This window comes from Zootermopsis nevadensis, unplaced genomic scaffold (assembly GCF_977971745.1).
Source record: "Zootermopsis nevadensis isolate Lab colony 2312 unplaced genomic scaffold, Znev_1.0 Znev_ptg000009l, whole genome shotgun sequence".
In the NCBI taxonomy this organism is placed as follows: Eukaryota; Metazoa; Arthropoda; class Insecta; order Blattodea; family Termopsidae; genus Zootermopsis; species Zootermopsis nevadensis.
This window is the reverse complement of record NW_028259141.1, coordinates 2208419-2236210: the sequence shown is the minus strand read 5'-3', so window position 1 is coordinate 2236210 and position 27792 is coordinate 2208419. Positions and strand designations below refer to the sequence as shown.

The window sequence follows — 27792 nt, the reverse complement described above, 5'->3', positions numbered from 1 at the left end:
GCGCGTAATTATAATTCCGAGATAAATTATAATTTTGATCCGAATATTATCAGTTTTAACGTATAAATAAAATGGTTATCTTAATTGTATTAATTACTGTAGTTTAAAAGTAATTACCGGCGACAACACGGCCCTATGAACATTTTTATGGAATTGCACTATGCTATGAAGACTTGTCGCCCTGATAATGGAGACAGAAATCGCCTCTGAAACGTCGACAAACTTCTACAAGGCTGAATACACGGCGATAGAACACAGAAGTCCTAGATGCCGGTATTCCCAACATGTAAATGAAACCAGCTCATAGAATTCTGAATATTGGGAGTTTTGGGACACGCTATATAAAATAAGTATGTCAGTGACGGAATGTTTGTATGCACATATTTTCTGTGTAGTTAAAGAGGAAAGCGTTGTTTCTTCATAATTTTTTTTTAAAATACAGCCAACACAACAACATGATTATATTAATTGCAGTAGTGAGATATAGAAGCCACGGTGGTCTAGCGGTTAGAACGCTGGCCTTGTAATCCTGGGGGTCTCGGGTTCGATTCCCGGCGGTGCCCGAATTTATAACTTGTGTTGGGCAAGGCCGTGGTCTAGGCAACACGGAGTTTTCCTCCGTGGCATCCCAACAATTACTCCATTCACACACAGAAGAAGGCAATGGCAAACCACTTCTGGATCATCTGCCAAGAACGTATATGAACAGGTCCCAGTCCGAGAAGAGAAAAGGATGTAAGGATCCTGTTCATATGGACCTGTCGTCAGACAGAACACTAAATAAAAAAAATAAAATAAAATAGATATATGCATTACATGCTTCGGAAATTTGCCATAATCGGGTGCTCAGGTACAGAACCCTCATTACGTTTAAGTTAAAAATACATTTAAACATGAACAACCTTAATTTTGTCAGAATTTATGCAGATAAAACAGGAAATTATGGCTAATAGACTTTATTAAGTTAAGGAATTTTAAAGAAGGGAATAGTATGATTCTTTTCATATATTCTGAATAGATTTATTAAACTGAAGAATTCTGCATGATGAAAGCCGTATTAATTTATACACTTTAGCAGATTTCAAGGTCGTATATTACGCATGAAATAAATACTTCTAAAAATTTTGTGTGAAAATCTAAATCTAAGATACACATTCGGAGAAATATGCTTAGATGAGAGAATAATATTAAAATTGTTCCTAAAGAAATAAAATATAAAACTTCGGATTTTATCCGATATTGGTAAGGGCCTAGTACCGAATTGTTAAGACGGTAATAAACCTTAGATTTTCATGGAAAAATGATTTTTTTTGGCTATCTGAAGGCCTATTAGCTACAATTCCACAAAGTCTTATAGGTGAGTAACTACAAAAGTTTCATAGAACATACCTCCTTCATCTTCAGCCCCAAATGTATCACCGACGCTTTAACTTGTCAATTCTCGACCTTATAAATACTTTACGATGTTCAGAATTACACAATCGAAAGAGTATCACAGGACAAGTTACGTTCGATATCGATAATTCTCGTTTCGCGTTTCTTTTGTCTGTTAAATCTCCAAAGTACTCACATTTTGAATTCGTAACGCACTGACGTCATATCTGATACGACGTAGAGTGAAAGTGACGTCACAACGTGGATGTATATAAGAATCGTGCAAGCGTTTCGACGCTTCAGGAGTTGTAGGGAAGAGACGCCGACGCGAACAGAGCTTGTTGCCGTATCCTGTCCCTTCTTGCAACAACGAAACAAAGGTAAGGTTTATTTTTCTTATTTGTAATTTCGCATGTCTGAGTTTATTACGATCTAAAGACAGACGAATTGGATTCACAGATTGAAAATCGTGTAATACGTATAAAAACACATATGTTAACTTATATTTTAATATTTCATTGGAGCATAATTTTGTGGGATAAAACTTATTTGTTAATTATTATAGTCTTTACGCTACAAATCAAATCAAAATAAAGATAAACATTACCCAGTGCACACAAAACACTACTGTTAAATTTAAAGTGAATAAATGAAGACCTGAAAATGAAACCTGTGAACCCGAAACATGTATTGAAACACGTAGCAAACCACGAAGAGATATTTTGCTATGTAAAGACAGTGATAATTAACATAAAATTTGATATCTTATTGTATACTTTGATAACATCTAACCTCATTTAATAACGAAAACTGTTTTTATTTGATATATTTAAATAATCCTGTTAATATTTCAGTTATAAAATTGACGAGGATTAAAGAGACAGTTTATAGCACGCATCTTAAAAGATATGGGAAATGTAAACAAAATTTTAGTTTAAAAACATAAAGTAAACAAGTAACTTTGTAGATCTGGACGTAAATGTGTGGATAATAAATTTTGCATCAGAACACGAAGACTCGACGTCCCAAATCCCAAAACCCACTTCAGTGCTATCCACCCACATATTTTTTCGATTTTCCAAATTACCGTTTAGGTGTTTCATGACGATAATTTTGTAAACATTTCTTATTTCCTTATCAGAGTTATATATCATAACCGCCTCAAACTCCTAAACGGATTATTTAATGGTAACTTTTATAGAGCTTAGGTAAAACATTGTGTCTATGTTACCCAAAAGTTTATAAAATCCATAAAAATCTTCAACCACAATTATTGGTTTCCATGCAGAGATACGAACCCTGCATCTCTCGATAGGATGCTGTACTACACACTTAACACAGATTTTTGATCATAATATGCTACATTTAAAAATATTTATGACAGCAAAATAAGTTTATTATAATAACGAAGTAAAATTATATATCATCTGCCTGTCTTCAGCTCTCCAAACACAAGGAAACAAAAATGTAAAGACACCACAAATGTGTCATTTAACACTGTTTAATTTCATATATGAAAATAGCCTGTCGAGTGGTTAGCATTCCTGCTTTGTATTCCGGAGGATTCGAGTTCAAATATCGTCCCGAAGACCGAATATCCTGTCGTCGAGATTTGATTCTGTCCCTTCATGAAACGTCAGGATAGAACCTTAAATCAGATCATAATCGATACCTACCAGATCCTTGCCAGTCCAATATTAGCTACTCATCCTGTCATTAGACAGTTTCGTTAAATAAACCATAAATAAATAGAAATATACAGTAGGTTCTGCTGTTGAGAAGGCAAGACATTTTCTCGGCGAGTACATTTTCCATTTTCCCGTAAAGAACAGAAAAATCTTCAATACGAGTGTATTACAAACAAATAAATAAAAATATTAATTTAATTATGTGATATTTTCATTTTATATTTCACAGATTTTTACCAAAGTGTTTAAGTAATTCTGTCTCAAAATCTGTTACCTTACAATATAATATAAATCGTATTATTACGTTAAATCCGATTATTTAATTTCCACCGGAGATACAAACGTAATAAAAATTAATTTCCCTACGCTTCTGCAAATTTCGAATTCCATCGAATCAGTACTTCAACTTATAATTTAATTTAAACTGTTAAAAATTCTCCAACTCTAATAGTAATCGTAATTATTAATTCAATTATTAAAATCGGACATGTTTGCAAAGAAAATTTTAATATTCACTTCCAAAACAGAAAAGAAAACTTTTAAGTTACACAGAAAGTAACTATAATAAAAACATATTAAATCAATATAAATATATAAAAAAGTGTCCCTCCTTGTTTTTCTCGGGTAACTACCATTTTATCGTTGAGTTGTGTGACATAACCTCCACACGCAATATATAAATTATATAAAATGTTATCTCGTCCTGCCACGTGTGTGGATGAGCGTTGGGGTTTTTTTGTGATCATTGTGCCCCCCGCAATATTTACGGCTGATACTCCGAACCCATTGTGACGTCAAGAAGCTAATGCCATGAGCGGATAAAAGGTTAAGTAAGTTATTAATGGACAGCCATCCTACATGGAACTTATTTCAAGATGGGATTAAATCTATTAATCTGAAGATTTCTGTCTTCTGGGTTGTTGCGCTGTGTAGTCTGGTCGATGTTTACCAACGTTTCAGAGGTCATACTGCCTCCGTCATCAGGGCGATGAGTATGAAGATTTCTGTCTTCTGGGTTCTTGCGCTTTGTAGTCTGGTCGATTTTAACCAACGTTTCAGAGGTCATACTGCCTCCATCATCAGGTCAACCGCCATCAGTGTCACAATTTATATTACTACCGTTAATTTTTGAATCAAAGGACGTAGTTGTCATACGTAAACAGAATTGGTAAGAAATAGTACACTTTAATTATGCAGGTCTATTTATTTCTTAAAAATAACCGTTTAGAATTAGCATATTAACGAATGTGTCTTCAGAATTAATTAACTGAATCTGTAAAAATCGAAGCGCCAATTTTATGTCTGAATCACATCACTGACAAAGAATTTTCTGTATTTCGAAACGGGTTTGGTATATAACTTTAATTAATTTTTATATACTGGAAGCTTGTGAGGTATTGAATTAAATATTTTATGTATTTATATGTCTGAGCTAAATCATTCTTCCTTTTAAACGAGTTCACGACAAAATCATGCAAATATTCCTGTCGGTTGAACCACGTCTGTCTGTTTGTTCGCATGTAATTTAACATCCGCTTAAGTGATTTTCCGAAATTCGATATCTGGAAGTCTCATATATTTTAATTAGCCTTTAAATCATTAGCAACGGGCTTTTTTCTTTCTGTGTTATTTGTAGATAAATTGTTTTTTAATTTATATTATTACGGGTTCACTAATTCATTCATTGTCTTTTGCAGAATCGTACACGCTAAGGTTTACACAAAAACCGACTTTTGAAAAAACCCGGTTTTCGAATCCCAGTATTTCCAAAAAAAAAAAAAGGTTTTCGAATTTTTACAAAAAAAAAATTAAAAGAGTAAAAAAATATTTATACTTATTTTAAAAAAATTCAGTTTACTTAATATTTATGAAACTACAAAAATAGAACAAAATAAAATATACTACATACAAAACCAAATAAAAAAACTAAAATAACTAAAACCCGTACAAAATATAAATTATAAAATTTTATTTAGTATTTTTCTTCAGGAAATATGATTTCAAAAAACATAAAATATCCACTGAACATTTACTTAATCTTGTTCTTATTCTAGATACAAAATTGTCTCAAATAGAAAATTTTTCTCTCACTGGCTACTGAATTTGGTTTTATCGTTTTCAGGGCATCAAATAATAAATCTAAATTCTTTGTTCTTTTATTTGTTGCCTCAAATACTGAAAATTCAGCCTTCAGTGTCTTCGGATTTGATATTATTTCTTCAGGTTCCTCAAGAAACCAATGAATTGATTTTTCCATGGCTTCTTTTAGAGCATTGCCCTGATTAATAGTTTCTCCGTCTCCGATATATTCATCATTGGAAACTGTTTCCATACAAGAATTTGGATATATTCGAGACAATATTTTTCCAGATAACTTAAATAATATCGAGTTTTGAAGCTAATGGAAATACACTAGATTTATTTGTTGAAATGTTTTGTGGATTTTGCAAATATAGCAAAAGGGTTACCAATCCAACTTGTCTTCTTTCTTGAATTCGTACTTCTAAAGAATTTAATAATTTGAAACTAATTTCAGCCTGACTCATGAAGATTAATTTTACTACAATATACTTGTGCCCGAGGAAATTTCAAGTCAAAATATTAACGTTTATAATTAATTAATTTTTACATATTAATTCTAGTATCTAAAACCGGTTTTTTAAATTTTAAAAACCGGTTTTCGAATTTTACAAATTTATCCAAAAAAAAACCGGTTTTTAAAAACCGACAAACCCTAGTACACGCAGTACGTTGTAAGTAATCGATTGTACCATCGCCATGACATCGGATGATCGACTTGATTTAAAGTTGTATCTATATGTACTTTGTATCTACTCGGACGTCAAGCGATTGGAAACTTTTGAAAGCTGTCTTGTTATAAAGTGAACCGAAGTTATGTTGTAGAGCTTGTAAATCGGTGCGGAAAACAATAGTTAGAACGTGTTCTTTTCAAGTATATTTTAATCCCACAAGTGCTTTATTTTACACTTTTCGAAACCTCATTTACCTTCATTAATTTATTTCAAATACAAATATAATGTTAAAAGTTTAACTTCAATATCATATATAATTTTTTTTATTTTATTCAGTTAAAAATTCGTGAAATCAAAACATGCTTCAAATGAAAGTGTAAATGTCTTAGATTTTATTTATATTTTCTTATATAATTAGCTGTTAATGAGGAAACTGCAAAGTTTGATTTGGGTGTAACATAAATCAAATATTTTGTATGACACATACAGATATAAATTAAATTATTCCAACAAATATTAAGTGTAGTTTAATTCTGTTCAGAAAAATAAAGTGAATAATTTACTGTTATTTTATAAGGTTATATGGTTATTACAGAGGCTTTCTTTACGATTGGAAGATTCAGTAAGATTTAAATTATTTTTTTGTAATCGAACTTAATCATGTATTTGGTAAGTTTAAACAAGTTTGGAGATGCGTGTTAGATAAAGGCTATTGAAATGAAGGAAACAGATTTAACAAAATGAAACATAAATGAAATTATGATAACGTATTATGCAAAAGTGGTGCATTCAGATTAATAACATGACTAACTACTACACAGAAATTATTACTCTACCCCTAATCCATTAATTCCATACGAACTAAAGATTTCTATAACGTGATTATTTTTTTTTAATTCGCCACTTTCCAAGAATGGAACTATTGTTTAACAGGATAAACGGTAGTATCTTAAAACTGACGAACACACAATTTGACCAAAATTAGTCTAACAATTCTCTACTTATAAAATATCAATGCATAAAAATCCATTTTATTCTTCTAAAACCCTAAAAATAATTAAAAAATAATCCTATAATGCTTATAAATTGTGTGTTTAATTCTTCTATACACTTTCCTTTTAATTTTTTGATACGACAAATAGTTAAATTACGCTTGAGATACACAAAGAAATATATGTAAGTCTTCATGTAAAATACACATTATTGTTGTCCTATTTTAATAATAACAAATGTAAAGATTAAGTTCCCCGTTCTGCCCTGGGCTCCCATATAACCCACAAATAATTCATTAGCAAAATTAGGGCTTTACGTTTTCTTGTTACAACGTACGTCAGGTGTGGTGTAGTTGCCTGGAGAAATATGACTCCACACACCGCCCACCTATTTAGAAGCGAGGTTATGTAGACCCCACCCACCTCAACACTCAATATCACAGATACAACCAACAGATTTCATGAGCAATATGACGTCACGGGAACAGTAGAAATTAATTTAGAATTTAAAAAATGTCATTAGTATTTTGTCAATGGTATCTTTTACCACATTTTTCTACGTATTCACAATCGAGGGCGTAATGGCTAATTCCACTACTGTGGCCTGCTCCGGTATTACCAACCTTAAGAAAACTAAGAAAATCCCTAGTTCAAGACAACGTTTTGAGGCAACGTACAACAGCTATTTGTAGGCTCTTTGTGATAAGATGTATTTTAAATAATATTAAATTATATTAATATCACTGTAATCCCAAAAGAGACAAAATAATTCATTATTTCGTGTGAGTAATATTAAACTTATAGGTGAGCTCCTCACGTAGACTGAGTGTTTAGGGGCCCATGCATATAAGACGCTGATGCAGACTGCATTCCTTTTTTTGTCAGTCTGTGTGCGTTTGAGACTGGAGTAGAATGGTCGCACTGACAGGAACAAGTCTTCGATTATTATCGATCTCTTCATTCAGATATGTCGTGACTAGTACACGCCGTTTTGTTGCTTACTAACTGTTTAACGCATAAATCGATACATATAACACCACGACAGTAGATGATAAAATGTTGGCCAATGGTAATATCTTATATATTCATAATATTTTTTAATAAATAAGCATTTTTATCTCTCCAGTACAGTATATTTTAAGAAACTTGCTGGTAAATAACGTACGTTAGAGTTAAGAAGCAAGGTATTTCTATTAATTGTTATTATTTTGATTTGAATAAAATAAAAATACATTTATTTGGATTTCTGTGCTGAAAGTTCTCTAACCTTCAAAATTTAATGCGAATTATATGAAATAGATGCTGTAATAATGAATAAAACTGTTTATATTTGTGTTTCCTATGATTCTCACTGTAAAACGAAAATATTTCCTTAAACAGCGTTAACCAGTTGATCTAAGTAATGGTGAATATAAGTGTTTTCTTCGCGGTACGGACTGAATTCTTAAATAGTATTTATATAAGATGATCAACCGGGTTCGAGTGATGGACGATTAGAAGGAGACTATAATTTTTAGCTCGTACCTTATGAATCTAAGGAAGAAAATTGTACAAATTGAATTAATTGAATTACAAATATTCTCGCATCTGCTGTACCAACTGGTTCTAGAGAGAATATCGTAAAATGTTTGGCGGGGATGGTGAATTTCGTCTTATGGCATCTGTACGATATTTTATTATGGCAATCACTTCCATAACTTTCCAATTCCAACGCACTTCGGTACACCTGTAGACCGACCAGCCTGCATCATGCATTTGTTGTTATGAACATTCATTTTCTGCACCTGTATAAATTCCGTATTATCAGGGCTGGTTAAGAAATATATTTTCCAGATAATCGATACCCCAGATTATGGGTAAAAAAACACACAAATTTAATAAATACGTAAGTTTATTTACAGACATAAACAACAAATATTTTTAAAAAATTACTAACAGCAAAATGTATTTAACACAAAATTTAATACATTACATATCATCTATCAGACTGGTCGACCGGGGTTCGATCCTCCGGTTCTGGGGCCCACGTATTCCTCCTATCAAATTTTTTTTAAAAAGGGTTCCAAAATATAGTAATGTTTGCCTTGAGCGAAACACATACAAATGGTACATAAGAGATGTTGTACCGTGTAGTCTGGTAGAATATATATTACCGATGTTTCAGAGGTCATTGCTGCCTCCATCATCAGGACGATTAAGAGGAAATTATAATCTGTTTTATAAAACAGGTCACATACAAAATAAAGAGTAGTCCTACGACATGAACACTGCGTGCCTGACAGGTCGTTAACACACACCACGTAAATACTCCCTTGTAATGAACATACATCATGATGTTTGGTTCTGACCTCAGCTCTAATGAACTGAATCCACACGCAACACTGCTTAAAAACATAGAGTCGGGGTAACGCCTATTAACATGATTTTATAAAATGAAATTAGAGCACTCGCGAGTTACATCCGGGCCGAGACAACTTATAAATAGCCCCAAAGATCACTTCACTTGCTACTGGTTATTACAAGTTCATTTATTTTGTTTTTTTCAGAAGTATATGGATAAAACCAAGATTCTTATCTCGTCTGCTGTTTCACGCACAAGAACTATACATTCTGTTATTTACCTTATAGCCGGATCATAAAAGGCAGGTTTTATACGTAAAGATTATGTCAGACACAAGCTGTTGCCAGATAAAATTAAAAATAACATGTAACTCTATAGTAATTTGTGCACATTTCAACAACATTTATATTTCATCATATATTATGATAAGTATCATTTATGAATAATTTATTTATTTATTTAGTGTTCTGTCTGAGGACAGGTCCATATGAACAGGATCCGTCCATCCTTTTCTCGGACTGGGACCTGTTCATATACGTTCTTGGCAGATGATCCAGAAGTGGTTTGCCATTGCCTTCTTCTATGTGTGAATGGAGTAATTGTTGGGATGCCACGGAGGAAAACTCCGTGTTGCCTAGACCACGGCCTTGCCCAACACAAGTTATAAATTCGGGCACCGCCGGGAATCGAACCCGAGACCCCCAGGATTACAAGGCCAGCATTCTAACAATTTTGAAAAAACATTGCCGGAAAGAGTTTCGTATCTCTTGGGTCCAATTTGAAAATTATTCTTGGTTTAAGGGTGAAAACAATTTGCATGAACCTGCTCGAAAATTTTTCGACACCTCTTAATCTTATGTTTCACATTGTCCGTCGTCTGGGGTACATTTCAACGTTGAAATGTCAGCCATTACATTCGTCATCTGTGTTAGGGTTCACAGAAAATTTAAATTTCTAATTATAAAGCTAGATGGCACTTCTCTTTTACAACCACAGGTACTGCTACTACACTTACGAATATTATATAAATGCTTTAAATATGCATGAGAAAAATTCTGAAATAAGGTATTTCATTTTTTTTTCGAAGTTTACGTAAAAAATCATTCCCTTTTGAATTTAAACTGTTCTTTTAAAACCATCTTTTTTTTAAAATAACATAAGACTTGTATAATTTGGGGTTTTCACAGCGGTGAGTATAAAGATTTCTGTCTTCTGGGTTGTTGTCTGGTCGATGTTTACCAGACTACAGAGCGCAACGACCCAGAAGACAGAAATCTTCATACTCATCGCCCTGATGATGGAGGCAGTATGACCTCTGAAACGTTGGTTAACATCGACCAGACTACACAGCGCAACAACCCAGAAGACAGAAATCTTCATACTCATCGCCCTGATGATGGAGGCAGTATGACCTCTGAAACGTTGGTAAACATCGACCAGACTATACAGCGCAACAACCCAGAAGACAGAAATCTTCATACTCTGATGACGGAGGCAGTATGACCTCTGAAACGTTGGTTAACATCGACCAGACTACACAGCGCAACAACCCAGAAGACAGAAATCTTCATACTCATCGCCCTGATGATGGAGGCAGTATGACCTCTGAAACGTTGGTAAACATCGACCAGACTATACAGCGCAACAACCCAGAAGACAGAAATCTTCATACTCATCGCCCTGATGATGGAGGCAGTATGACCTCTGAAACGTTGGTAAACATCGACCAGACTACACAGCGCAACAACCCAGAAGACAGAAATCTTCATACTCATCGCCCTGATGATGGAGGCAGTATGACCTCTGAAACGTTGGTAAACATCGACCAGACTACACAGCGCAACAACCCAGAAGACAGAAATCTTCATACTCATCGCCCTGATGATGGAGGCAGTATGACCTCTGAAACGTTGGTAAACATCTACCAGACTATACAGCGCAACAACCCAGAAGACAGAAATCTTCATACTCATCGCCCTGATGATGGAGGCAGTATGACCTCTGAAACGTTGGTAAACATCTACCAGACTATACAGCGCAACAACCCAGAAGACAGAAATCTTCATACTCATCGCCCTGATGATGGAGGCAGTATGACCTCTGAAACGTTGGTAAACATCTACCAGACTATACAGCGCAACAACCCAGAAGACAGAAATCTTCATACTCATCGCCCTGATGATGGAGGCAGTATGACCTCTGAAACGTTGGTAAACATCTACCAGACTATACAGCGCAACAACCCAGAAGACAGAAATCTTCATACTCATCGCCCTGATGATGGAGGCAGTATGACCTCTGAAACGTTGGTAAACATCTACCAGACTATACAGCGCAACAACCCAGAAGACAGAAATCTTCATACTCATCGCCCTGATGATGGAGGCAGTATGACCTCTGAAACGTTGGTAAACATCTACCAGACTATACAGCGCAACAACCCAGAAGACAGAAATCTTCATACTCATCGCCCTGATGATGGAGGCAGTATGACCTCTGAAACGTTGGTAAACATCGACCAGACTACACAGCGCAACAACCCAGAAGACAGAAATCTTCATACTCATCGCCCTGATGATGGAGGCAGTATGACCTCTGAAACGTTGGTAAACATCTACCAGACTATACAGCGCAACAACCCAGAAGACAGAAATCTTCATACTCATCGCCCTGATGATGGAGGCAGTATGACCTCTGAAACGTTGGTAAACATCTACCAGACTATACAGCGCAACAACCCAGAAGACAGAAATCTTCATACTCATCGCCCTGATGATGGAGGCAGTATGACCTCTGAAACGTTGGTTAACATCGACCAGACTACACAGCGCAACAACCCAGAAGACAGAAATCTTCATACTCATCGCCCTGATGATGGAGGCAGTATGACCTCTGAAACGTTGGTAAACATCTACCAGACTACACAGCGCAACAACCCAGAAGACAGAAATCTTCATACTCATCGCCCTGATGATGGAGGCAGTATGACCTCTGAAACGTTGGTAAACATCTACCAGACTACACAGCGCAACAACCCAGAAGACAGAAATCTTCATACTCATCGCCCTGATGATGGAGGCAGTATGACCTCTGAAACGTTGGTAAACATCGACCAGACTATACAGCGCAACAACCCAGAAGACAGAAATCTTCATACTCATCGCCCTGATGATGGAGGCAGTATGACCTCTGAAACGTTGGTAAACTTCTACCAGACTACACAGCGCAACAACCCAGAAGACAGAAATCTTCATACTCATCGCCCTGATGATGGAGGCAGTATGACCTCTGAAACGTTGGTAAACATCGACCAGACTACACAGCGCAACAACCCAGAAGACAGAAATCTTCATACTCATCGCCCTGATGATGGAGGCAGTATGACCTCTGAAACGTTGGTTAACATCGACCAGACTACACAGCGCAACAACCCAGAAGACAGAAATCTTCATACTCATCGCCCTGATGATGGAGGCAGTATGACCTCTGAAACGTTGGTAAACATCGACCAGACTATACAGCGCAACAACCCAGAAGACAGAAATCTTCAACATAAGCCTTAAAGTAAACACTAAGTGAGTTGTGTTATTAATATATGAGGTTATCTAGACGAAAATCCATGCCATCCCCATATTCAGGGCTGAAAGGTAAATTTCTTCTCACCTAAACGTTGGTATCTGCACGGCGTTAAAATCAACAACATAGTTTTACAAATGATAAAGGATTTAATATTCTAATATGGTATATCTGATGATGATTTACTTTGCATAAAGGTGGTGATATTTGCATTTCGTGTTGTAGCGCGTAAGGTATTTCGAAAGGGAGTTTGCTAAAAATATAAAATATATTAGTAGACTATGTATTTCCATGAAAGCAAATTTATTCAACCACTTTCGTGAAACATCAGCTTTGTGGTTTGTTTGCACTATGACGTCATATTACGAAAGAATCGTGTAAGTGGGTTGTCAGGGAAAGTGGAAAATGTTTTTACGTTATAATTGAAAAGTGTGGGTGTTCAACAATTTAGGATAATTTGTATTGGGAATTAAATATCCCACCACTTTTCTGGAACAAGCTCCTGGTTGTATTGTTATTTTGCCTGTATAATTCTTCAGTTGCGTGTTACAATCTGACAAGAGGTCAAAGGTCTGATATGTTCGAAGGACGTAAGAGAAGAAATATATTCAATTTGAACGGGGAAAAAATCTGATATGCACAAAATCTTCAACTTTGCACCACCTTCTTACTACAGAGCACTATAAAAGCATCTGTAGATATTTGGGGATATCCCACATTTATCAAAAACAATTCATCATTCAAAAATTATACACGCTGCACAATTTATATTTATTTATATTTAACATAAGATGGTAAAGTTGCGTCATATTGTGATATAATAAGTATATATTAAATCTTGTCCGTCTAATCACAATAATTCTTATTAAATATTAAAATATTACAATAATTTTAACATTTAAAATATTTAAAATATCTAAAATATTAAATGATGTTCTTTATCGAAATATTCGATTTACATTAGATCATCAATGATATTAAAATATTACAATAATTAACATTTTAACATTTAAAATATTTAAAATATCTAAAATATTAAATGATGTTCTTTATCTAAATATTCGATTTACATTAGACCATCATTTAATATTTTAGATATTTTAAATGTTAAAATGTTAATTATTGTAATATTTTAATATTTAATAAGAATTATTGTGATTAGACGGACAAGATTTAATATATATCTCATTTAACTATAATTTTGGAACATTTCTCAATTTGATAACCGATTTGAATAAAACTCCATTCAAATCAGTTCTAAGAATATGAGATAAAGCGGGCATTTAGCACGTATGATGAACAGAAATACAGATTTTGGTACGAGAACTTGAAGTTACTTTTGATCGTGCGGTTTTAACATAACTACTGTCAAATACCACCAGATGAAGGTTGAAATAATTTGCCTATTGGTCAACATAGTCTGTGTTAGGCCTATACTTAAACACGAAATTATTATAATCATTTCAATATATTTATTTTTAAATATTTCAATTAAAATTCAATACGTAACTTCAATTAAACGATAATAATGTGTAAATCTTGAATGTCCCTGCTATATTTACAGCTCCATACAACCTGATATTTAACAACCAATGATATATTGCAAACCCCACTTGGATGCTGGTATTCTGTTACAAGCATATGGAAAATAACGGCCTAATTATACTGTTCCCACGAGAATTTACAGTCACATATGATTTATTAATTCAATGTATATTTAAGAAGACCGCCACGGTGGTCTAGCGGTTAGAACGCTGGCCTTGTAATCCTGGGGTCTCGGGTTCGATTCCCGGCGGTGCCCGAATTTTTAACTTTTGTTGGGCAAGGCCGTGGTCTAGGCAACACGGAGTTTTCCTCCGGGGGCTTCCCCGGTTTCTCCGTGGCATCCCAACAATTACTCCATTCACACACAGAAGAAGGCAATGGCAAACCACTTCTGGATCATCTGCCAAGAACGTATATGAACAGGTCCCAGTCCGAGAAAAGGATGGAAGGATCCTGTTCATATGGACCTGTCGTCAGACAGAACACTAAATAAAAATAAAATAATATTTAAGGACGATATTTTAACAGCTGTCTCGGGTGTAATACGCCAGCATTTATATGGACGAGGAAAATCACCCAAAAATCTAATTATGGACAGACAGTAACCTGGTCGTGGTTCGAACAAGGTACCGTCCAAATACAGATCTCGCGCCTCACCGCTTCGTCAGTCCACTCCATTGTTAATCAGACTGCTGGTGAGCCTGAAGGTCATTCTAACAAAAATCAACCGGCATTTTGTTCTAACATTGTTTCGTAAGATGTTTACACAGCGAAACAATGTGAGTAAGAATACAGAATGTTGACAGTGACTTCAAAGGAGTCTGGTGTCAATTAACTGTTTGGGCGGGGTGCCTACCGCCTGCCTTCCTGAAAAATGACGTCATCATCAGATTCCCTATGGTAGAGGTCACGCGAGTAGTGGTGGCACCTAAACGCGTGATGTGTAAGCCGAGGGAGGGGAGTTCAGTAGTAGAGGGGGTCGCACAGCCTCAGCTGCGGTGACGCACCGAACTAAACACGGCTAGAGCTACAAACCAACTGAAGCTGACACACCTCTAGCGCGTGCTTCGGACGAGTCCACCTCGCGAGACCTATAACTGATTTGACGGCAAATTCCTGAAGGTCACTTTCGTGAGCATTTCCGCATGTAGGTCTTTGTGCAAAATGGCCGTTGGTATTGCTTGATCTTTACCAAAATTTGAAAGTGTCAATAAGTTTTAACATAACTCCCCAGTATCAAATTTCATAAAAATCCGTTCAGTGGTTCACCTAGTTAATTAATGAAAATTTTCTTCTTCTCCTTTTTAATAACATAGTTTCATATAACTGGTGATGCAAGATAAAATTCAGGGCAGAGGAATATGTAATAAAAAGATGATTATAATATATAACGGAATAAATTTACTCTACTATTCGAACTGACTTATTATACCAAGAGATAAATTGCCTAACCTCAACAAGATGGCTGCCTTCTAGGATGTTACGCCGTGAAGTCCGGTAGAAGTTTACCGACGTCTCAGAGGTACTTGCTGCCTCCATCATCAGGGCCGAACTTCTAAAAGAATGCACAAGACAGCCATTAACCTCAAATCTCAACTGGCCAACCCCACCTTCGCGGAGTATCTTCGAGAAGAGTCTTCGGGTACTGACATGAGTAGAAATGTGACAATCGTCTCTGTCAATAAGAGAAAATGTGAAAACACAAACAGAACTTTCCAGAACGTTGACATAACTAACACATTGGATTCGACTCCACGACATAAACAGCTGTATAGAACTATAACCTTTTTTAATATCCCTGATTATTTACAATCTATCCCACATGAATATTCAGTAAATCTTCTGATATTGTCTAAAGACGTGCGGAATACGTGCCCAGTAACAATCTTCCTTAATAATTAACAGTACGTTACTTATGGTTTGAGTGCGAACTGTAACCTGAGGTAAATGTTTTTAGAATGGCGTGGCAACAATTCCACCGCCACCTAGTAACGGTCGTTCACACTACTAGTAATTTTCTATTTGCTCGTCTCGGAAACAGAAGAGAATGTCCTTCCCACACAGCGCCGTTGCTTACAGGTTTTGTAATTTATGGATTATCACGAACTCATAATTTAATGACGCTGAGTAGGCAGATGTATCATGTCAAAGGACTGAGTCTGCTAATGACAAAACACTGTTGCTGACGGTTATAAGCTACCTCCCTTGCTTGTCCCAGGCGCATGCGCAGAGACGTGAGTAGAACAAATGCTGACGAGTAACAGAGCTGAAATTGATTATACGTCTATTGTCAGAATCGTTTGTGACCTCAAAGGACAAGCTCGCGTTAGTAATTATAACTCAAGTCGAGGAATTGTTATTAAAATAAAAATGACCGTACGTATTGTTTATCGTGATTAAAGCATTAACAGTATTGATTTTGATTCTGTAGTAGATGAAATGTTAATTTATTGGGGGACGATATGAATGTAATAAACGCTAACACAAAAGTTTTACTAGAGGCTAGTAGAAAAGTGGGGTTAGAAGTAAATTCAGAAAAATACTAAATACATGTTAGTATCTCGTCAGGAGACTAGCGGGCAAAATTATCTTACGGTAGCTAATAAGTCCTTTGAAAGGGTTACAAAGTTCAAATACTTGGGAACAAAAATCAAAAATCAAAATTATATTCAGGAGGAAGTTAGGAGGAGATTAAATTCTGGAAATGCTTGCAACTTCTCAGTTCAAAATATTTTGTCTTCCCGTCTGATTTCTAAGAACCTGAATATTAAAGTATACAAAACAATAATCTTGCCTGTTGTTTTGTATGGGTGTGAAATATGGTCTCTTACTCTGAGGGAGGAACACAGATTGCAGGTGTTTGAGAATCGGGTGTTGAGGAGGATATTTGAGCCTAGGAGAGAAGGCGATGGGGTATGGAGAGAAGTGCATAATGACGAGCTTAAAAATCTGTTTCCTCCCCCAATATTGTCAGGGTGATTAAGTTTAGAAGAATGAGATTGGCTGGGCATGTAGCGCGAATGGATGGTACAAGAGGTGTGCACCGGGTACTGGTTGGAAAGCCTGAGGGGAAGAGACCGCTGGGGAGACCTAGACGTAGATGGGAGGATAACCTCAGGCGGGATCTATGGGAGATAGGAGTTGGAGGAAACTGGATTTTGTTGGCCCAGGACAGGGTCCGGTGGAGGGCTTTGGTTAATTCGGTGATGAACCTTCGGATTTCGTAAGCCATCTAATTAGTTAGTAGATGAAACGAACAACATTATTACATTAAACTCGTAAGAGAGAAGTATATTAAACGTAGGCGTAAATAATTCTGAAAGTGTCCGTCAACAGTGCTGCCAAACGTTCCACTGTTAGTTTAGCACGTGTTTTAAAATGATCTCTTTATAACCAATCTTAAACCTGTGTGGATCAACGGTGTTCAGATTTTTGGTTCTCGTGATACACTTGAGATATTAAATTTTATTTTACACACTAGAATTAGAACAGAGAAGTCAAACCAGGGTACAACTGTTTTTAAGTAATTCATCACTGTCTTGTCGCCTTGTAACAAATCTGTCCATTTTTAGGGACATTAACAGTAATAATAATTATTTTAATGGAAGTTATTTTCAATAAAAAACACTACACATAACAATTTGTGTAAAGGGGGCACAGTGGGATTACACAGACGTAGAATTTACTGTTCGTGTCAGGCTCCATCAATAAACGGAGTCCGTACGAATTTATCTGAGGCATGGAGTGGCGTTAGGTACCTTCGTGTTCAAAGTCATAATACCACAACCAACACCTGCTACTACTATTGTAAATAATCTCTGTTTCCACGTTTCAAATATAAGTTTATTATCATTATAACTTTTATGATAAAATATATACAGTTACGGATAATAATGCGATATTAACAATTATTTGATGTTTAATTTGAATATTTATTTGTATATAATTATCATTCTAGCAACGCTGGCCTTGTAATCCTGGGGTCTCGGGTTCGAATTTATAACTTGTGTTGGGCAAGGCCGTGGTCTAGGCAACACGGAGTTTTCCTCCGTGGCATCCCAACAATTACTCCATTCACACACAGAAGAAGGCAATGGCAAACCACTTCTGGATCATCTGCCAAGAACGTATATGAACAGGTCCCAGTCCGAGAAAAGGATGGAAGGATCCTGTTCATATGGACCTGTCGTCAGACAGAACACTAAATAATAATAAGATGAGGTGGTCTAGCGGTTAGAACGCTGGCCTTGTAATCCTGGGGTCTTGGGTTCGATTCCCGGCGGCGCCCGAATTTATAACTTGTGTTGGGCAAGGCCGTGGTCTAGGCAACACGGAGTTTTCCTCCGTGGCATCCCAACAATTACTCCATTCACACACAGAAGAAGGCAATGGCAAACCACTTCTGGATCATCTGCCAAGAACGTATATGAACAGGTCCCAGTCCGAGAAAAGGATGGAAGGATCCTGTTCATATGGACCTGTCGTCAGACAGAACACTAAAGTCGCTGGCATGGATGTTCATGCTTTTATTCCATACGTTATGATTTTTTAATCCTACAGCAACAACTTCACTCCAACTATATGTTTATTCTCTGAAACTCAATAAATTTCCTTACACAAAGAAGCAGCTATGAATAAAGCCAATGTAAAGTTTGAGATTGCTTCTAAACCCACTACAATTTCTAACTACCAGGTGGACTGAAGTGAGACTTGATTTAATAGGAAATTTAGACAACTCTTTCTAGCGGAAGCTTGCGTGACGTATTTAGAAATAAACTTCGAGGCGGTCGAACTTTCGATTAGAAATATTCTGCGCACACGTAAGTTTGGCGGTACCTAGACTCCAATTTTACACAACTTTCTGGTTCATTATCATTCATTATAACAAAACTTTGTATGTGCTTAAGTGACCTCGAATATCAGTATATTTTGAGAAATAACGAGATATCGCTCGAGAAATCACGAGATACCGCTCGAGAAATCACGAGATATCGCTCGAGAAATCACGAGACATCGCTCGAGAAATCACGAGACATCGCCCGAGAAATCACGAGATATCTCTAGAGAAATGATATAGGCGTACATACGACATAACCATTACAGCAGGCTCGAATCATAATGTGCTTACAGGTGTAAGAAATCTGCTCTTTACTGTCAAATCCAGCCAGAAATGAAGATATAAACTTCCTTGTGGTAGCTTAGCTTACTCAACCGTAACGTAACCTCTTATTTTTTGATATAATGAAAAACCTTCTCTCTCTGTTTCAAACCTGTCTGTCGGTTAACTGAGAAACGTCTATATCAACCGGAATTCCGTTGCTAGCCAATAGTGCAAAAGTGATTTAACTTGTCTGGTGTCTAACCCTTCAAAGCTCAATGGTCTCTACATATAACTCTTGCTTCAACAACCAATATCTCTTCTTATTTTATTTACGGGTTTCACACAATTCTCACTCTCTGTAATGGAAAAAAGTTGTTTTCTTTGCGGTAAGGCCCTGAATTCTCCGTATCGAATGGTGATAAAGCAGAAGTTGAATTTATTTTCTCCATACACCGACGAGATATTTATTAAAACTTCTATTATTTCATGACTTACGTGTATTCAGTGTGATTATGACTTCAATCAGACGAAAAGTTTTTTTTAATTTTTAAATTACGAATAAATACCTTTATTAATATGATACGTAAGTTTACTAAAACTGTATTTTAACAGTTTGTAAACACTTTTGTCTTATAGAGTCTCGATATTTTCTTCCCAAAACGCCTCGGGCACTAAAAGATAAAATAAATTAATAAATTTATAATAATTATAGTAAGATGGTAAAGTTGCGTCATATTGTGATATAATAAGTATATATTAATTTTTTTGAAACATGAAAAATGATGGTTAATGTAAATCGAATATTTCGATAAAGAACATCATTTAATATTTTAAATATTTAAAATGTTAACTATTGTAATATTTTAATATTTAATAAGAATTATTGTGATTAGACGGACAAAAATTAATATATAATAATTATAGTATTTTCTGTGTAGTGAGCTAGAGTATAGATCTCTGCTTTAGAGGGTTTGATAAACTGGTTGAAGGGATCATAGGCGAATTATAATCTGCCGAATCTGAAGTTACGCAAGGATATTTCTTGGAGACATTTAATATTGCTTACAAACTAGGATAGTAACCGTGTTCTCTTATATTCTGAGCTCTTTGTGTCAAAAGAGAATATGACACGTGAACTGTACATGTATGCAAGAACGGTTTTTCTTTTATACACGTCACACGATAGATTCTCTATCTACGAAGCCTTTCAACAAACGACATAAGATGTAGAAGACCGAAGCGTGGTATTTAATTAAATTACGACACACCAGAGGCTAAGAATGCAAATTTCGATGCATACACGAAAAAGTTTTGGAAGTGTTTCCAAAGAGATCCGAACAGTTTACAATAAGATCAAAGGACGAAGATGTTCTATCTTATTGCTTACGAATTATATTCCCAACGAACATTATGAAACAGAGTCCATCTTTAGAATCTAATATCACGCTCAGATATTCAAGAAATACCCAGCCTTTTATTGAACCCTAAGGTCACAAGAACATCTCACCTGTCTAGAATCATAACCATTTGAACCGGATAAATCCAATCCACACCCATCAATCCTATTTCCATAAGATCCATTTTAATATTATCCTCATATATAAATACACACACCCTTCTTGATTTATCCATTTTGATAAAAATATGGCGAAGAATTAAAACTATGGAGTTCAATATTTTACAGTTTTGTGTAGTCTCCTGTCACTTCTAGACTCTTATGTCAAAATATTCTTCTAAGAATCCTATTCTTAAAGTTCTCTAACGTGAAAGACAAGGTTTCACATTACAGGCAACTCTCGATTTACGTACGAGTTCCGTTCCGAGAAGTTGTTCGTTATGTCTTTCTTGCATTCCTGAGCTTTTACGATACGTATCGTATACGTTATAAGCCATTTTAAAGCATTAAAACCACGTACTAAACGTCGAATAGTCTATACCAGTGGTATTCAACCTTTTTTGTTCGCGTACCCCCAGATATAATTTCTCTTCCAACTTTGTACCCCCAAAGATGTTCGTCTATAATTCAAGTTATACATAGTATATAATCTACATCTAAAATAAATTAAATAAATTACATTACTCATTATTCAGTGTTTATCATAAAATAAAATACTTTTTTTTAAAATTTCACGTACCCCTTAAGTTGTCTTCGCGTACCCCCGGGGGTACGCGTACCCCAGATTGAATACAACTGGTCTATACAATACGTTTTATTATAAAGTATATATGCGTTATGGTTTATCGTATACGATACGTAACGTACGCCACTCGGCGTGGAATGTCTCCTTTACAGGAGGTTGGCGACATATTATGAACAGGATCCTTCCATCCTTTTCTAGGACTGGGACCTGTTCATATACAGTCCGTAGACCAGGTGAAAATCCCTGCTAGGAATTCGTTAAATGCGCATGCGCAAGATTTCGCGACGAGTGACGACCGATCCTAAAAGCATTCGTTCCACAACCACTGAACGAACAACAGACGACAGGCTTTCATGTGTTCTAATGGGTAGAGCTTTAAGATTACGTCACAGTGGCACAGCGATTTTCAGGCAGGTGATACAGAAGTGGTTTGCCATTGCCTTCTTCTGTGTGTATGGAGTATGGAATAACTGTTGGGATGCCACGGATAAACCGGGGAAAACTTGCCTAATTGTAGCAGGACTTCGAAATTCTGCTTATAGAGAAACACTCCAGTGTTACTGAGGAAGGGAGTTCAAGTAATGGCCAGTGTTCGTGTATTGAAACACCCGAGAAAGCATCAGATGACTGAAATAACATCCGTAAAACTCCACGAGGTTATATGTACATTCAATTCAGTCAGTACCTACATAGCTGACCTATTTCAAGTCAATAATGAAGACGACATCTAAACTTACACTGATGTTGACATATTCAGTTAACAAATCTTATAGATAACTAAGATAGGAGGCTCCAAATTGTGTAGGCCTACAACGTAATTATATATAGTTTATGCGTATAGTGGATTTGCGTCACTCATTTGGCCCCGTATATAACGGCGTATTTGACATACCAATTCCATTTTACTAACGCCATCTCTGAACACCGGCTAAGACTGCTATGATCGCCCCAACTCCGACCTAATCTTTTTTGCATCAGAGAAAATAAACTGTACTGCCATCTATTGATACTTGAATAAAGGAATTCGTGTTTTTTGTATTCACATAAACTATAAACTAATTTAGAACAGAAGAGATTAAACTGAATTTTCGTTCATTACATCGTATTGTAAACCCTTTTTAAATTACTGAGTAATAAATTAATAAATCCTAAACGTGGATTCGGTCAGCACAAATGATAAACATAACCATAAAATAAAAATAATTTCCATCTGCTTTTGTGCCTACTACTTACTATGTAACAGTGGGACCAAACGTTGTGGCTGGATGATTAACAGGCCCTCCACACAAACAATGGTACAACACTTTAAAAACGGACCATAACTGCTTCATTCCACATTGTTTCCAATTCATTACTCATTAACCATCACATCACTTGACACTGTTCAGTCTGAGCTACTAACACCGTCGGTAAATAAGCTATAAATAAGCATAAATAACAGTTGGTATGCACCTGTAATAACACATTCGAAATTTTCATAAACTTCACAGATAATGAAGTATGAAAAATTTCTTTTCAAAGAGCACCTTTTGACTCTCATCAGAAGATAACCTAAAACGTTTCTGGGCTTAATGTTAACCATTATTTATATATATATATATATATATATATATATATATATATATATATATATATATATATTATTTATTACTACTATATTTACGTGCTTAGACAACATAATATATTTAAAGGATTTGTTAGCTAATGTATTTTGGGTATGAAACATAAAGAATTTATTTACTTCCTGACCATTCCCCATGGACAGCACAAGAATAGTAATTACCAGTTATTTTTTTATTTTAGCAATGCAGATGCCACGCCATGCATTCTTTGGATTTGTTCTCTTCCTGGTTTTAATGATTATGTGCTGCTCAGCGTACAATAATGATCGACCTATCTACAAGTGGAGTCCTGTGTGGTTCAGCAGATATTTCCGCAACGAGCAAAAGTACAAAAGAGTATGTACTTATCTTTTATCTTTCTGCCTTTCTTTTAATGCCCCACCAAAGCTCAGTGTATGGGTCTCGAATAAGATAAAGGTTAAAAAATTGCTTTATTATAAATAGAGAGAAACTTAAGCATTGTTAAATAATAAATCTGAAACTGGGAGACCGATAATATTATTGCTTATAAAAATACACCTGCAGTCACTTTTCCTGGTGCGTAGGCACCGACACAAACACCAAATGTGGTTCTGGAAGTGGAAGATAAGGGATTATTAAAATAATAAAATGAAATTACGTAAATTAAAGCCATTTTATGTGACAGGGTCCACCTGCAGCCTATGCTGAGGTACACGAGATACCAGAGGAGTGCGTACCAGAAAACCAGCGATGTGGCTACTGGGGCCTGGAAATGCCTTGTTGTAACCTTTGTCACTGTGTCATGGATCACTGCACATCTGAAGAGTAAGAAATCATAGTACCCATCGGAGTACCCAAAAATGAATGAACTACTGACCCTCGCACCATTAACATTACTTTATATTTTGTTTCACCATCATCTTAGCAGCCCCTTACTTAAATACAACATCTCACGTAGTGCGATTTCGTGGTGTGATCAAATCTTAATTCAGCTAAAGCATCACATCACATAGGATATGAGAGGCTGTTTCTACTTCAATAGCTAAGGCCCCCCTATACGTCCGTGGGTCTTTTGGGAGTGTTGACCTCTTTAATTAGGGTGCTGCCTTCAAACCTGGGCCTTTTAAGCATCCTGGTCGTCGTCTCCGTAGACTTTGGTAGTGCTTGTAGCTAACCCTTGGTACTACTTTGGCTTTTGTAAACTCTTTTAAGCTTCCTCCTGGCACTTACAATTTGGTCTTTGCCAGATGAAGCATTCCTACCTTTGACGCTACAAGTTGTAGGTCACTTTCCTCCATAGGTTTGCTATAACCACTCTCTCTCTGTGGTGGTAGTGGTATGCCAGAACTGCTGGCTCCCAGACAGGTGATGTTTTATGGCACCGAAGGTGGGTTTGTCACTGATGAGTCCCTGCCCCAGGTCGTCTTTTCAGCTCCCAGAGGTGGTATGCCAGAATTTCTGGTTCCCTGCTAAGAGGAATCAACTTTCAGGTGTAGGTTACATGTTAGAGAGCTTGTTCATATTAGGAATTATTTCAAGTTCTCATTAGAATATTTTGTAAAATTATATTTATTAACGCATTTAATTTTCCTTATACCATAAAAATCACGAAGCTTATAGTCTAATCATGTCGTTTCTAATAACCTTAAAATAAATTTCCTTAATTTTTATGAGACTCAGTACTTCTCCATGCCCTACCGCAAACGGTACAACGCCGGCCATACTAACTAGCCTCACCTCCAAAGTGACACCATTCAGCGTAGAATAATGAAATTTTATATAATCTGAAGAGTTAAGAAAATCTTACAATTCTTTTAGTGTACTTCCCTTCTGAGAAAAGACGGGCTTGTGATATAATCACGTTCATGTGTCTGTTCGCCCTTAATAAAGTTCAAAGCAATTGAGAAAATTGACAGTTTCAGTATAAATGCCATAACATTTGAGACTATTTCTTCACATTAATAATTTACCAACATTGACAGCCACAATAATATATATAGAATGAGTCAAAAGTATGTTTACAAATTTTGTGTGCATGTTCCAGGAACAAAAATAAGAAAAAATGTTCCTATGAACATGGGGTCATAAATGTTTCATTTTCGAAATAATAGCCAAAAATAAGTTTCAATGAATTGACTTCATATCAATATGAATCCAGCTTCCAGCAAAGATTTTCAATTAACATTTGGGCAGGAATTGTTGGCGACATGCTCATTGGTCCACACATGCTTCCATTGCGTCTAATAGGACCTTCATATCAGTGATTCTTAAGAAGACACTTACGTCTCCTTGAAGATGTACCACTGAATACAAGAAGACAAATGTGGTTTATGCACGATGGAGCCCCAGCACACTTCTCCCATCGCGTCAGAGATCATCTCGATGAACAGTACCCTCAGCGATGGATTGGGCGTGGCATGGCCACCGAGGTCACCGGACCTGACTCCATTGGACTTTCATCTGTGGGGTCACTTGAAGTCCGTCGTTTATGCAACACCCATAAACAAACATGACGACCTATGGGAACGTGTGCAGAATGATGCCAGATGATACGAGGAAACCCTGGTGTGTACAAATGAATCAGTCAGTCTTGTGTACGTCGTGCTCGGGCATGTGTGGAGAATGGAGGAACAACCCTTGAGCATCTGTTACAAAGAAACATCCCTGTTCTTATTCTTAGAAATAAAGGCATTTAATGAAACTAATTTTTGGCTATTATTTTGTAAAATAAACATTTGCAACCACATGTTCACAAGAATTTTTTTCTTCTAATTTTTGATCCAGGAACGTGCACAAAAAGTTTGTAATCATAATTTTGATTCATCCTGTATTTACCTATCCATTAAATGACATGGTGACAACTATTTAAAATTCACGGAACAAATTATAGTGTACACTACAATGTCACCCCCCATTATGCACCTGTTTCAAGCACTTTGCCCAAAGGACACATCAGAAGTATGAATGCGGTCTCCAATGTCGTGATAAGTTACTCTAAGGGACAGACGTACATACACCGAAGTACCTATTTTCTTATGAAATAAGGAAAGTAGTTAGTATAACTGTGGTTCATACCGAATTTCAGGGTTTGGTACCAAACACAGTGGTTAGCACTCCTGCTTCCTACCCTGGAAGTCCCAGGTTCGAATTCTGGCTTCAAAACTGGCTGTGGTTTTTCATGGATTTCCTCAGTCATTCCAGGCAAATGCTGGGATAGTACTGTATATTAGACCACTAAAAATTTCTTCAACATCCTTTCCAATTCATTATTCACTATCATGCTCTAATTTGAAGCTATATAATCTGAGCTACTGAAAAAGCGTCGTTAAATAAACTATAAATAAATAATTCATTTTTGGTTGCTCTTAATATGAAGAGCAGTTAACAAGTGTATGTATTTTGTTTACAATTTTTTCTAGGCAGTTTTATGAAACAAAGCCGAGTGTTTAAAATGCTCAAATTTAGATGTTTCTTTTTTTCAGGAACTTATTTGAATACAACTGAGGATCAAAAGATGACAGAGAACATTCTTATGTCTTACTGCAATGAAATCTGGATATCCTTCTACATCACAATTAACTATTTACACATACATATTCAGTTTTTAAAACATGCGACGATGTTGTGATTTAAGCAAAGCTTCCTATCTTATTGTTCAAACGTAATGCCAACATAATCATAATTATGAAAACGTAACTTCTTCTTACAGAAATGCTAAAACACTAGATATTACTGGACCTTTGATATTTCATTTATTAAATACTTTTATATGTGTAAACACTGTTTAATCCAGCATTTCAAATAAAAGTGGCATTATCAGAAGACTGTATGCGTCATTTTCCAAACTTCTTCACATGAATAAAAATTTTCTTGGATATTATCCATCGTCTAGTAAATATAAAACGTAAAACGACGTTTCGGAGATGGGACTCTATCTCCGTCTTCAGGTTCCTACACAGTTGGGCCCACTAGATAGAGCTAATCCCTATCTCCGGACAAAGTAAAAAGTGAAAGTCCCGGAATAAAAAGGCATAACCACACCATCCATCCGTGGGACGTAAAAGAATTGACAGTAGAAATCAAGATTCATTAAATACAATAAAGCCAAAAAAACAAAAAACTCACAAAAGGTGGGAATAAATACACATGAATATTAATACGAAACTCGATGCACAACTTGGATTTCTTCGGAGATTACAGGTATCCAAGAAAATTTTTATTCAATTGACTCTTCACCATCGTCAAGAAGTTTTAGACTCTTCACATAACCTATTCTGCCAACTGTGGCCTTCTGGGTTGTGACTGCATGAAATATCGTAGTTACCAACATTATAGAGCAATACATCGCCTCCAGCTTCATGGTCGACTATGTTCCACTGTCATAAAAATAACTGATTACTGACACTTAAATTTACATTTCTGGATGTTAGATGCATACAGAATGGAATATATTAGACCTCATCACTCTTTCATTCTGAAAAAAAAAAAGTCCTGGAAATTAATATTATTACAAAACAAAACAATAACACGACAGCTATTTAAGTCCTTCATGCATATTGTAAAACACATTTTCAGCTGTTGTAAGTTACAAACCAGACAACACAGTTTGCAGACGCAGTTTTGACTTTGTTCTTGTGACGTCTGCCTATTTCATACCAACTGAACAAGGTGGTTAACACTTCTGCTTTGTATTTTGGA

General features: G+C 35.9%; 2 protein-coding genes across 6 annotated transcripts in view; one reads left to right on the top strand and one right to left on the bottom strand.

The window, feature by feature from the left end:
• The window catches only part of LOC147874315 (glycine--tRNA ligase-like), a 55574-nt gene extending 32688 nt beyond the window's left edge, over nucleotides 1–22886 (bottom strand). Inside the window, exons 1-2 of the mRNA XM_087345780.1 lie at nucleotides 22745–22886; nucleotides 15722–15824 (exon numbers count right to left, since the gene is read on the bottom strand). Coding sequence (XP_087201906.1) covers nucleotides 15722–15811 — 90 coding nt within the window. The 5' untranslated portion in view covers nucleotides 15812–15824; nucleotides 22745–22886. The remainder of the gene's footprint in view (nucleotides 1–15721; nucleotides 15825–22744) is intronic.
• LOC110836942 (uncharacterized) lies at nucleotides 1676–26916 on the top strand. 5 transcript variants are annotated; one of them, XM_087345786.1, is made up of 4 exons: nucleotides 1676–1754; nucleotides 23315–23469; nucleotides 23780–23919; nucleotides 26577–26916. In XM_087345786.1, exons 2-4 carry the CDS (start codon nucleotides 23317–23319, stop codon nucleotides 26596–26598), a joined length of 315 nt encoding a protein of 104 aa, XP_087201912.1. In that variant the 5' UTR covers nucleotides 1676–1754; nucleotides 23315–23316; the 3' UTR covers nucleotides 26599–26916. The 5 variants fall into 5 exon arrangements, with proteins under 5 accessions (XP_087201912.1, XP_087201916.1, XP_087201913.1 ...); XM_087345790.1 differs by lacking the exon at nucleotides 1676–1754 and adding an exon at nucleotides 22666–22806; XM_087345787.1 differs by lacking the exon at nucleotides 1676–1754 and adding an exon at nucleotides 22782–22920.
• Nucleotides 26917–27792: the final 876 nt, after the last annotated feature.

Bases quoted from the DNA above. Each gene is read 5' to 3' on its own strand.
- LOC110836942 (XM_087345786.1), top strand. From the start codon at position 23,317: ATGCAGATGCCACGCCATGCATTCTTTGGATTTGTTCTCTTCCTGGTT. The intron at 23,470-23,779 runs GTATGTACTTAT...TTTATGTGACAG, and splicing joins ACGAGCAAAAGTACAAAAGA to GGTCCACCTGCAGCCTATGC. The intron at 23,920-26,576 runs GTAAGAAATCAT...TCTTTTTTTCAG, and splicing joins GATCACTGCACATCTGAAGA to GAACTTATTTGAATACAACT.